Source organism: Hemiscyllium ocellatum, chromosome 20 (genome assembly GCF_020745735.1).
Source record: "Hemiscyllium ocellatum isolate sHemOce1 chromosome 20, sHemOce1.pat.X.cur, whole genome shotgun sequence".
Taxonomy (NCBI): domain Eukaryota; kingdom Metazoa; phylum Chordata; class Chondrichthyes; order Orectolobiformes; family Hemiscylliidae; genus Hemiscyllium; species Hemiscyllium ocellatum.
The window spans coordinates 42,690,346-42,703,509 of NC_083420.1; the positions used below are offsets into that span (position 1 = coordinate 42,690,346).

General features: G+C 39.3%; 1 protein-coding gene across 8 annotated transcripts in view; it reads right to left on the reverse strand.

Moving 5' to 3' along the window:
• Window positions 1–1,014: 1,014 nt before the first annotated feature.
• Window positions 1,015–13,164, reverse strand: part of zfand2a (zinc finger, AN1-type domain 2A) — a 51,826-nt gene continuing 39,676 nt past the window's right edge. For all 8 annotated transcript variants that reach the window (XM_060840304.1, XM_060840303.1, XM_060840307.1 and 5 more), the window contains 5 exons: window positions 9,484–9,606; window positions 7,540–7,600; window positions 5,700–5,770; window positions 3,051–3,129; window positions 1,015–1,419 (listed from right to left, as the gene is read on the reverse strand). In XM_060840304.1, coding sequence (XP_060696287.1) covers window positions 1,375–1,419; window positions 3,051–3,129; window positions 5,700–5,770; window positions 7,540–7,600; window positions 9,484–9,606 — 379 coding nt within the window. In that variant the 3' untranslated portion in view covers window positions 1,015–1,374. The remainder of the gene's footprint in view (window positions 1,420–3,050; window positions 3,130–5,699; window positions 5,771–7,539; window positions 7,601–9,483; window positions 9,607–13,164) is intronic.

The window sequence follows — 13,164 nt, forward strand, 5'->3', positions numbered from 1 at the left end:
TGTTCAAACTAATGAAAGGCACATCTACCAAATAGTAAAAAAAAACTAGTTCGCTTTGTTTTAAAAATAGTTGAGAATGGGAACATCATTTCAGCACAAAATTAAATACCCAAAGTGATAGCGAAGAAAGGTTGCCCTACCATGAATACAGAAACATCTCCTTAAACAAATGCAATCATAAAATCATTACACTTGAAGCTGTAGTTAAACAATTCAATTTAACATTCAGAAAATTTCAAACAATTTCACTTCTGTCAAGAGTGAAGATTGCAGGTGTGACAATTCAGACAATCCAACTTTAACAGGTTTCATATGCAACTTTACTGATAAAGTTAATTGGATAAATCAATCTGGGAAGTGCTTTCTTTAAAGTCAATTTTTTTAAACACAATAGTATGAGATTTCATCCTCTGAATTATCCTTAAGTGCTGCCAGAGAGAAAAAAACCTGCAAGTACAAAACAAACACAGCACAGTGCTAAGAAACTGGAATAGAGTTATGATAGTAATATGGAAGATGTAAATGTAAGACTGCAACAAGAGTAAATTGTAACCCATTTCACACCCTCCAGATTGGAAGAGAAAATTAGTGGGGTGTAAACAAATCACAACTTTAGTCCCCCACAGTTCATCTATCCATTTTAAACCTAATCTCCCATCAATTCCTATGATGCCCATGATAGTAGAATGCTGATACCAAAAGGATTTATGTTCAGTTCCCCTCAATGACAAGTTAGCAAGGCAGTAAAGTTAACTAAGATTCCTACTCAAGACCATTGTCCAGAGTTGACCACCATCAGCCCGGGGAAGCTCATGTGGAATAAGGGTTGCAATGCACTTCTAGCAATGGCTGAAGCTCAAATGCCTTCCAATATTCATTCATATATGAATAATGGACACTCTGGGAGCCCAAGACTGAGAGGCCATCTTCCAGCCAGAGAGTGGGTTGCACCATTTCCTTTCATATATGCAATTTTGCAACTCTTTAGATAGAAAAGAGATTATTGACCACAAATTAGTTTGCACAGCAATTTTAAAATGTTTTATTCTCAGAAACAAATCAAATATCACACAACGCATGATTAAATAGAATAGTTGCATCTTGTGCTCTCTGACGCTATACATATTCAGCTTTGCAGTATTCAATTGCTTATACTTGTAAATTTATAAGAATAAAACAGAAAAGTTCAGATTTGTTAAGAGAATTATACAATCATAAGAGTTATAGGAGCATTCATGGAGCAAAAAGTATTTATTTCCTTAAACCGGAAGCTTGATTTTTCCTTCCCCCAACAATGGGAAGCAGGGTTCAGCGCCTTGGACATGGATTAAGAAATCGAAAACAAGGTAGTGCGATACAGTCAGGTTGCCAGAGTCAGGATAGTTTACAAGGCAAGGACCTGGAACTTCGCTGCTGTGTCTGAAACAAAATGAAAAAGTCAGTATCCATGAGCACAAGGGGCATGGAGGATTAGTATGCTGGTAAATGTACTGGCCCATTTGTCTGTGAAGACCTGTTACCAAATCCAGAAAGCATATAACAGGAATGCCTAATGCCTGGCCCCACATGTCAAATATTTCTAATTAGCTCAGGTTTCCTGCTGAATACAGTAGTTTGCAACATTTCTCAACTCTGAGCTCAAACCATTGGACTTGGCTCATTTTTATTGATGACTTTCCTTTTGGTAATTGCAAATAAATTATTTGGCCTAAACTTCTCCAACTCAGGCAGTTAATTTTCCAATACTGGTTTCCTATCTATCTCTTGGCTATCAAGTCATGTAGACCAAGACATAGCAAGGTTACTAAGTTAGAGAAACAGTACAGGGGAATTAACTGTCTTTCACAGAGCCAATGGGATCTTTTGTTCAACTCAACTGAAAGTAGGCAAGTAGTTTAACATCTCAACTGAGGATGGAACCTCCAAGAGTGCAGCAGTCCTTCAATTGGCATTGGCCTACATTCTGTATTCAAGTCACTAGTGGGACTTGAACCTATGAACTCTGTCTCAGGAGTGCACGTCAGCCACTGAGCAACAGCTATTTTCTTTTATTTAAAAATAACTAGTTAAGACCAGTGCAGCAGCATCATGTCACCAGTTACCTGTAGACATGTGAAAAACCAAGAAACATCAGCATGATGGGTACACTCGAGATTTTTGATAAAGAATCCTCTTTAGAAACAAAAATAATGGGGGAGTTTGAGTAGGGTGGACTGTTACTTGTTCCATTGCTCTCAATACTGCACTGGATTCAGAGAGACAGAGAGGGAGGGGGGACATTTTGAATATTGAAGTGGGGCATTCTGCAAAAGACATGTCAATGGAACGCAAGGCGCTCTGATAAACTCCGTCTCGAAGAGCTCTCAATCCCCATAATATATGGAGAATGAGAGAAGAATTGAAAGTTAAAATTTGCCTGCTCCTGAAGTCATCTGAAATTCAAACTAGTCTCCTTGATTTTATTAATTTAACGCTTCAGTGAATTTCATTGATGTCAGAGAGTTATCAGACGCAGTTGACAGGCAGCTGGGCAGCTTAGCAGGAAATCCTTTCATGCTTTACATACACAAAAAGAAAGAGCCTTCATATTTTGCCCCCCTTCCATCAGTGTTTTTTAAATGTGGCCCGAGTCTCAATCAGAGCCTTTTAAAAAGTAATTAACTTCAAGATTTGTTTCGGATTATTTTTGTTCAAACCGTGGTTACCAATTACATAATAGGAGAATTGGGTAGGAATTAAGAGTCCAATTGTGGCAGTGGCCTGATCCAGTCATTAAGGCAACCAATTGAGTGTTTTAGTGATACTGCCCACATAACCTTATAAATTTAGCAGCTACAAATGCTCCGTAATTCAAAATCAGTTCTCCCAATTACATAGTGCCCATGATTTTAATTTGAAAGAATAGAAAACTACTAAATTACTTATAAAAATGAAAGTGGCCTAAAAGAAAAAAATCTGTTCATCACAACTACAATAATGGAGGACATTAGTATCATTTCGGTTAAGAGACATCTGCAAAGTTACCACGCATTCCTTCAGCCCGAAATTACCTGCTGTTGTTGCCTGTGGAATTCTTCTTCACTGGCTGCAATAGCCCGCGCCAGTGCCAAGTCATCCTGCTCCGCCTGACTAATCATAGGACAGGAAAGATTGGAGGAGAAAATGTACATTAAACCACTTTTAAAAGAAAAAGGAAACATTGCAATCAAAGCCAACAATTGATCAGATCCCAACCAAATATTGAATGTAACACTCATCTCTTGATATCAGCCAGAACATAAGCAACTTACAAAGAATTTATTGCATAGAAACAGACTTTTTCGTCCAATTGATCATCTGGGTGTTTAAGCTGCACATGTTTGCTACTAGAAGTCTTTGTCCTAGTTACCTTGAAATATCTGAATTCAAGTGGCTGCAGAATCGCTGAAAATCATAAGCAGCCAAAGCAAGGTGGCTTCAGGCTTATCTTTGTTAGAGCCTGCTCCAGCTGAGGGAATAAAGCATTGCTGGATACAGTCGCCATTAAAGCAGTCAGCTGGAGATACACAGCTAGGGCACAAGGTCAAAAAGACTTGGGGCCAGATTTTCCAAGGAGTGGTAATCTCACCGCACTCATATTAACATAATGAAAGCTCCGCATTTCTGACAGAGGCTCTAATTAAGGTTCCTTTAGAAATATTCTGACAGGTCCTACACAGCATAGAACATACAGGGGAAGGCAAACTACACCCTCTTTCTCACAGCAAACAGCTGCCATGCTCTAATACTTAAAGGTTTAGCATCCCAGGCACTTTGACAGCTGTTGTGAATCGAGGAGTACATAAAGCAATGAGGGGTTAGGGTGCCAGGGCATAAGATGGCAAGGGGCCATCAGATGGCAAGTGATGGAGTGTTTAAGCTTGGTCAGATTGGGTGGGACATAATGAGTCCTGGAGGTGTCAGAATCCAGCAGTGGGGAGAAGGATCCTCAAATGCAACACCTAACTAAGTTTTAGAAACAATTATTGGCAATAGAAGCATCTGGGTCTAGATTTCCTTGGAGGAGTTCAATTGAAAATACAAAACCAGGGAATGAGATTCTCTCCTTTCTGGGCCCAACTATTCATCTGGATATTCCAAAGAAGTTGGCCTTTCAGGATACAATGTACTGGGTTCCCATACTGACTGACTTCCATTGAACACAGGCATAGAGTTTCAGCCACTGGTTGAAACAGCTGCTTACTCTTTGTTTGAATGCTACCCTGTGTCTATTCCACAAATTACAAGCTCTCAGCTCTGATCATGGTTGACAAAATTACTTTTCATCGACTTTATGTCAAAATCCACAGTCCTCCACTTCATTCTGTTTGAGGTATGTTTGAACATGCTGCAGCAGTATGCTGGGACCCAAATTCAAAACTATATACCCAAGCTTTTGGCTTCAAATGCATGAGACACTAAAAACTACAGGATACAACTGCTCCATTAAAACCAGAGGCTCTTGCCTTTTGCATCGGTAATATGCTGCCCAATGTCCATAACTTGCAATTCTGGTTTCCCATCTTAAAAGTAAGGAGATGGAAGTAGATGATCTGTACCATATTGTCAATCCACAAATAAAGGCTAAGACACACATGAAATTGTATATCTATAAAATGACTGCAGATAGAGGCGCACACAGTAAGGAATATTACAGCATCACAAGCTGGACCTAACACTACTGCATCTTGGTTCTTTTGCTGACTTTAATTCCAGTTGTTGCAATTTGTCATGGCATTTCAGTTTCCTGCAAATTTCTCTCTGCATCCATTGATGCTATACATGATAAATGTTGCTGTTTAACTTGTCTGATGCATGTTTTCACAGCTGCAACCCAGCTGAGTGCTCTCACTGACAAAGGACAGTGACCTTGATGATTGAAGCTGCAAACTTTACAATGAATACGAACACCAGGGCTCCTCTGGTGATCCCAACTGCAGGGCATCCTGCCAGCTCCAGACACCAACTACAGGGTCTCTCTGACAGCTTCATTTTGAGTGGAGTATTCATGTTAAACTAAGCTGTCAGACCAAGATGATCTTGAGTTAGGTTAGAGTACCAATTCAGCTCAGTAAGACAGCGATCAGAGTGGGGTGTTACACCTGCAACGTTGACTTCTCCACCTCCTGATGCTGCCTGTTCTCCCAGCCTCCTGCCTGTCTACCTTGGATTCCAGCATCTGCAGTTTATTTGTCTCTAAGCAGTGCCGAGGTCAACAAGTTAGGCACATGCAGCTATCTATAACAAGCATAAAGCTAGTGCTTCCAAAAAACCTGTTAGACTATAACCTGGTGTTGTGTGAATTTAAACTTTGTACATCCCAGTCCAACACCGGCGTCTCCAAATTATAATAAGCATGATACTGAAAATCTTTTTCGAAAATATATCGCTTTATTCCAAATGTGCATGAAGGGCCAGGGCCACATTTAGCTGTTGTGCTCCCATAGACCAAAAGCCTCAAACTCCAACAAAGTGAACACAGGTAAATGCTGTGTGCCCTGAAGAAATCACCAGTAGAACCACAGCATAGGCTTTTATGAAAAAGATGAAACTGAGAAACAGAACTTGATAGCTATGTGAATAAGCCTAGACCAAAACTTTCTATGGCTCTCGTTCAATTAAAATTCCCAACAGGTAGGCAGATATAGATCTCCAAAAGCACCCAGAGCTTTGGGTTTTACCTGGGAGGTGCATTCCTGGAAGATTCAGCCAGTGATCTCTCCAAAGCTCTTTGCAGGGCTTGCTCTTCACTCTATAACATAAAAATTCACTCACAATAACACTGGTTTACTTTATGTCTGTGAATCAGATTTAGTGCATGGTATTCTGTGTAATTTCTATAGCTACATCATAATTAGAGGGTGAATCTGAACTGAATTTCTTTATAAAGCCAAGTCCTTAAGGAAGGTCTGCATTTACTGCTAGAGTTTTCAAAACCATGTGAATTATAAAACTGCTTACAAGTCAATTTCATTATTTTCCCAATTTACTTGTACTGTGGGGCTGATCTATTGACTATTAAACTGTGCATATTATATGCATGCAGTTAGCACAAGTTTTGCAATCTGGCTCTGATTTCCATTGATGCCTGGAAAAAAATTGAGGAAGGCTAGTGACAATGAAAGCACAATGCTGGGCTGTACAAATGGACTGAGGTCTGTCTGTCCACAGCCAGACTTGTGGCAACAATACATTTCCATAACTGCAAACTATACAGCTGATGATTGCTACTGCTTGGAGTTGCTTTGTTTTTATTATTCATTCATCACTGAGGGCATCACTGACCAGAACAGCATTTATTATCTAACCCTACTGTGCAGAGAGCAGTTAAGAATCAACCACATTGCCATGGGTCTGGAATTCACATGTAGGCCAGACCAGTTAACAATGGCAATTTCCTTCCCAAAAAGGACACTACTGAACCAGATGGGTTTTTTCTGACAATCGACAATTCGGCAAGAAACTCCTGCCATGCAAATATATCTAACGACAGTTAATTTGCTTCCTGAAACCACAAAAAAGGCACTCTTGCAAACAGATCTTGCTATGTAAATTAAGTTGGACGCTGCTAAGTCTATGGGACTTACAAGCGTCTATTGCACACATGTACTTCCTCATATCAGATTTTAACACGACCTGTGGCATAACTGTTTATGCCTTTTCAGCGTTCTCATATAAAGTAGGCCTGGCACCATATTAATTCATAAGGAACTTGATACACCCATAAACTGGCCACACACTTTTGTAATGAAGCAGCCATTTATTCACATGTAGCTGTTATTTTGAGTGTAAAATGTGAAGGGTGTGTAGCAGTTCATTTTGGATACCACATACTAATGAACTCATTTTTATAATGCCTTTCGCTAGCCAAAAACAAACAGCCAGGTTACTGAGTGACTATGCAGAAAACAATACTGGGTCATTCCTGCTCCAGTTGGAAACAGTTCAGCCCACTTTCAGGCCACGCTCTCAGTCATCCTCAAAGAGGCCCACTGGATTAAGAGCGAGCCGAGAAGTTGAAGCTCCACCTAATATTAAATTCAAACCCATTGCAATTTCACCCAGCACTAAGTGTGCCAAAGATCAGGAATAAAATGGAAACATAGATCAACATCTTAAGGTGGAACAGAAGGGAAGGTTTTGGTAATGTTAGCATAAGTCAAGAAAGAGACTTGTGGCCTTTTTTTTGACACATTACTGACACTGGCTCTTTTAAAACTCCATCTCTACTGATAAAGTGTGGCATATATTTTTAATTATATACGGACTGCTGATTCAGGTTGCATGCACATTTCCTACCTGAGAATCATGCTTTCCTCAGGAGCTACAAGGAAATGTCATGGTGCCAGTGATGCTGTTCAATAAAATTCAGATGTTTCTGAATACCCTGTCAGTTAGTTACTACCAATTTTCTCTTGACACAACGGTTATTCAAAAAATGTTTACCTAGTCAGGACACCACCATAACACCAACTCCTGCCCTCATTTTAGAAGGGTTATCACACATTGCTTCAGACTTACCAATCCCCCTTGCAGGGATGCAGATTGAGGAACAGGTCTCTGTGATGATCTTGGTGGGTTACTGAAATTAAAACAAAAACAAATATCAGCCAATTTCTCATCTCAAAGGCAACTGGTTTCCAAAAGTGACATCTACTAACTTCAGGCACAACCTAGTGTCGCCGCTATAAATTCTCTCCTGGCACTATGTCTACTGCAGGACTAAATCAGACCGTTCTGGAAAGTCCCAAGCTTGATCTGTGATGAATGGCTGATGTAAGCTAGGATTGTAGCAATACGTCTATAAATATTTTTCAATATTCCTTAACTGGGAAAGGGTGAAATATAAGGTACAGTACTACAAGACAAACAGTAGTCAATTAATTACATGCAAATATTTGAACTCTACATGATTTTGAATAAAATATCCTATGACCCAGCAACCACGTTCAATACAGAATTCTCTGAACAATAGGGGTTGGATTTGAAGAGATAGTGGGAGAATCTATTGATTATCAATCCCTTTATGTGAAGAAAGATGGGAATAATTGTGAAGAGAAGCTATTCCAGGATACTGGAAACATCATTTAGAAGCCAAATAAATGACAATATTTGGTTAAGCCCATTAGTTACTTATCTACCAGAACATGATGGGGATTTGAGGAATGAGAAGCACATATTGCTATCAGTATTCGTTCTTCAATATTTTATGGATAAACTTAAAATGTTAAAAAAAAACTGGATTTAAAAAGTGCTTTGCATAACCAACTGACATCTCCAAATATTTTACAGCCTTTAAACACATTTTTGAAGTATAGTCACTTTTAAAGTAGAAAAAGTGGCAATGGCAAAATTGATAATAACCTGATTAACTTTAATGTCGATTGAGAGATAAATATTGACCAGGGCACCAGGAATAATTTCAATGCTCTTCGTCAAAGTAGTGACATAGGACACTCAGATGTGTCTGAATAGCATACAGTTAGACCTCCAAATGTGCATGCCACCCCCACCTCCCCAGAACAGTATTGGAATGTCAGCCCAGATCTGCGCATTCAAGCCTTGGAGTTGGACTTGAACTTGGCACCTTGTAACTCAGAGGTAAGAGCAAAGATCTTTGAAGATGACTGTGAGCATGGCCTAAACAAAAAGAGGCTGAACTGTTTCCACCTGGAACAGCAAGGACCCAGAATTGCTTTCTGGTCATTCAGTAGCCACAGGAATATAGTAAAATGCCCAATTACAATTTCTAAGAGGATTCACAAAATTTCATAGAGATATTAGGATACCTTGGTCAAAGTAGTTTTAGAAAGAATCATAAAAGGAAAAGAAAGGGATTCATACATAGTCCCAGAATTTAGAACCCATGTGAAAAAAGTCAAACCTGTTGATGCTGGAGTGGTTAAAATTGGGCAACAGAAGGAGCCAGATAAGCAGCACAAATCCTACAGCTGAAGGATGTTATTGATGTATAAATGAATTAAATCTCTCTATTTGGTCTCGTTTATGCTATCACATTCAAAGTATTTATCAAAATGAAGTGACGGTTCCTAAATACATCCAGATCATTTGTGGTCTGTTATTAGATAATTATGAAAAGACATTCAAAGCCCAGCCAGGTAATAGGGGGGACTGCAAACAGCAAGTGCAACAGAAGATGGTCATTCAGGCTTCAACCCCTCTTTCCATGCAGAAGGGAAAATAAACGACTCACTTACAAAACTCTTCCTTTACAAGCAAGTGAGTAACTGCTGAGGTCATGCCTTTTAGTAACACTTGCACAAACAAATGTTTCCTCCAGATGTGAACCAGAACAGGAGTTGGTCATTCAGTCCCTTAAACCTGCTCTGCTATTCAAATTCATTACGGCTGATCTGTATCCAACCTGGTTCCATTCTTGTTCCACATTCACAACTAAAAAGTCATCAACCTCAGTCAATTCAGTGTGCAGTCTATTGACTGTACCTGTTATAATGTGAATGCACGGATGCATTAAGTCCATTTGGCCGACTGCTAGATGCCTCTTTGCTTGTTGATGGCATTGCGTTGGATTTCGAAGTCCCCTGAGCTCTCATAATTGCAGCATTTCTTTAAAAACAAAAAAGTTAAATTATTGTTATTGCTTTAAGAGCCATGTTGCTTTAAGACCTGGTCACATGCAGTCTGGCAGAAGCTAGACACCAGATACAACCAGTTATCTGGATTAGTGGTGCTGGAAGAGCACAGCAGTTCAGGCAGCATCCAAGGAGCAGCATCAGGATGAAGGGCTTTTGCCCGAAATGTCAATTTCGCTGCTCCTTGAATGCTGCCTGAACTGCTGTGCTCTACCAGCACCACTAATCCAGATAACTGGTTTCCAGCATCTGCAGTCATTGTTTTTACAACCAGTTATCTGTTACATAAACCTTTATGAAAGTTTCAAGTAAATTGAATCTATGCTACTTATCCTGTTGCTTACCCATAGCACAAATGTACAGGGTGATCAGTATACTTTCTCTTACAGAACAAGGCAGTGATCCATATTGAAAGCCACTGAAAAAGGCCTCAGGCAGAGTTGAAGCAGCACTGAAGTTACATATACATCAGGACCCAGACAAACCAAAATCACGACAGAAACTGACACTGCTTCATTTAAAAACCTGTTGGCTGTAACTGAATTTAAGCAAAAGAAAATAAATATAGGAGTGCCATTGCTGAATCTCCACACAAGGTAACCTTACTGCAGCAAGATTGCTATGACTCCTCCAGGTATCAATAGGATTTGCAAAGACAGGAATATGAAAACCAAATTCCCTAATGAGCTGAAAAGCCCACAAATGTCCACTTCAAATCGGCTCTTTAAACAATGGATGGAACTATGTTTTTCAGATTTAGCAATTACAGAACTAGGTAATGCAGCCAACTTTACGGACAAACAATGATCCATAAATAAATGCACTATGGAAAGGTATCACAGAAAGATGGCTTGACATGATAAAAGAGATGCCAAAACCACACAATTTTGGCCATAGAGATGAACCAGGTATCTCAAGAGGCAAACATTTTTAAAAGGGAAAGCAGAGCATGTACTCAAAAGTACTTGGACAGAAGATATTGACACCAGCTACCTTAGGGACAACAGCATAGCAGACCATGCATTGGGCAGAGATTAACAACAGCAGAGAAGACAGCAAGGATATGAGAGTCATGCCAAAGTCACCACCACAGCAACACAAAGAATCTCGACCCCCTCATGACATTCCATTACTCCATTGGCCCACAATCACTACAGTAAATATGGTGATGGCTTTTCATTCTAACTACTGACTATCGCATCTACAACAGTCAACTAAAGTTTCAAGCCATCCATGACAGACACAATGAGTCTGACAGTCAATTGCTGACATAGCTGAAGAGATGATGTGTGAAAATAGGCTACAGTATACAGGAGACCTTTCAAGAACGTGTGCATCAAATGGGGCATAAACCATGGACAGCTTCACATTATCCCAGGTCAAATCGTTTGCATTGATAATGCAATTAGAACATTTAGGGCGACAAAACAAGATTTTTTGGATTGTTCAGTAATACCAAAGAGCCATGCCTATCAATTGATGCTCCCTTAAAGTTGCATGCACACGCATGCATGCAGCTGCTCCAAGGTGTTGCAATGGGTAACTCCAAACATTGCTGCCACACGAGGCCAAGGAGGCCCGTGCAGCCAGTAAGAGTGTGAGGGAAAACACTCCTCTCAATGCAAACTTAGCATCGCCAATTGAAGTCAAGTTTAGGGGGCAAGCTAGGATAACCTTGCTGAGCCATCACCTGTCGAATTTCTGAGAGATATAGGACAAACCTCTTGAAAAACAAGGGTGCATGAAAATGATGCATGACTGACATTCAGGTATGGAACAGCCTAATCTTCGTGTAGAATAGATGGTCAGATTCATAGATCCTACACAGAGAACCTAGTTACCCACAGAGGTACGAAGAGTGTGCAGTGAACCTAGATCCTATGAAGTCTCAAGACTGAAGGAGCAACTTTGAGCAACAGAACTCAACTCAAGAAGTTGCACAACATTCCAAGTGTGCAAAAACCCAAAAGTAAGTTTGAATTATCGGGTGTGAAAGACCATCACAACAATCAACATGTTAACATGCAAGACTCCAACACATCCAGAAAATTGGGAACACCCAAGTGTAAAATCTAGGCCTCTGCAAATGATACCATCACAAGATCAGGAAGGACTGTCAAACTACGTATTCATTATGAAGACATCTAGACTCAAATTTTTCAAGGATTGTTTATTTGTTAATAGCTTTAAAACTGCACTCTCTGTACACATTTAGTGTATGCAATTGTAGAAAAAAGTGGGATATTGTGTTATTGCTTCAAGAGCTGTATTAATTTGGCACAGTTATAGGGTCTCTCTATCTCTGGGTTAGAAAGTCTGCACTCTCATGTCCCAGAGGTGGGTCATGATATATCTGAAGAGGTTGATTAAAAATTTATTTTAATTTTTTTTAAATGATTTATATAATGAGACAAGGACCAGGATTAAACCACATCATGTACAGTTCAACAGGAGCAACCTAGAGTCCTGAAGCACATATACTATCTAACTACAAATTAGTTTGAGCTGTAAAGTAAGTCCACATCAGAGTTTTCAATTAAACTGCATCCAAGCTCGTTAACCTGAGAGACTTACTAAAAACAAGAAAAATAAAAATAACAGTCAAAATAGCATTTACACAATAAAATTTCAGTTGTCACAATTGCTGTTTTAGTTTCAACTAGGATTCTTGTTAGGAGTCAGGATATAGGTGCCACATTGCACAAAATACGAATGCCATTGCTTTTTTTTTAAGTGTAGTCAGTCATTGTAGATGGGGAGATACATTTCACAATAAAATTGCAGACTGAATTATGTAATTCAATGCCAGCAATCTGCAGTCTGACCCCATTTCATAGAAGATATTCACATCACACAAAAAGGTTTCAGCTCTTAAAAAAACAGATCTTCCAGCATTTCAGCTCCCACTCACCCAGTGTAGAATTTCAGGCTCTCTTGTACTGATTCTTTCTCCCCCTATTTGTCCCCCGATTTTCTTCCTATGTTGTTTGTTATTGAATTAATTACCCAGTACGTTTTGGGAAGAACAATCAATTTGGCTTTGATTTATTTGTGGCAGAATAATGGTTTTTGAAGCAGTCCATGGAATAAGAGAGATGGCAAACACCATTACTTTGGACATTGTACACTGAAATAAAATATTCTTGCTTCAACATAGCTCTGATTCAAATTGATGCACTAATATTATGTACACACTAACCTGCAACAGATTAGCCAAAGGAAAAGCTATTAAAAAATTTAACCTTAAGCTACTGAGCTAAATGACAAAATAAGTACTTACTAATTAGATACTGCTGAGTTTCTGGATTAACTGAACGACTGCTAGAGAGTCATGTCATTTCTGAAGGTGGAGCCCATTAAAGCTGCTGCCAATTGAATTCGATAGAACTACATCACCCCATAATCTGAGTTACTAGTTGAGTCCAGGAAGAAAGCAAAGACTCTGAATGAGAGATTAAAACAAACCTGGAATTGTTGTGCAGTACAGCTAAAAGATAATATTGTAATTTAAAGAGATATGGATGTACTGCCA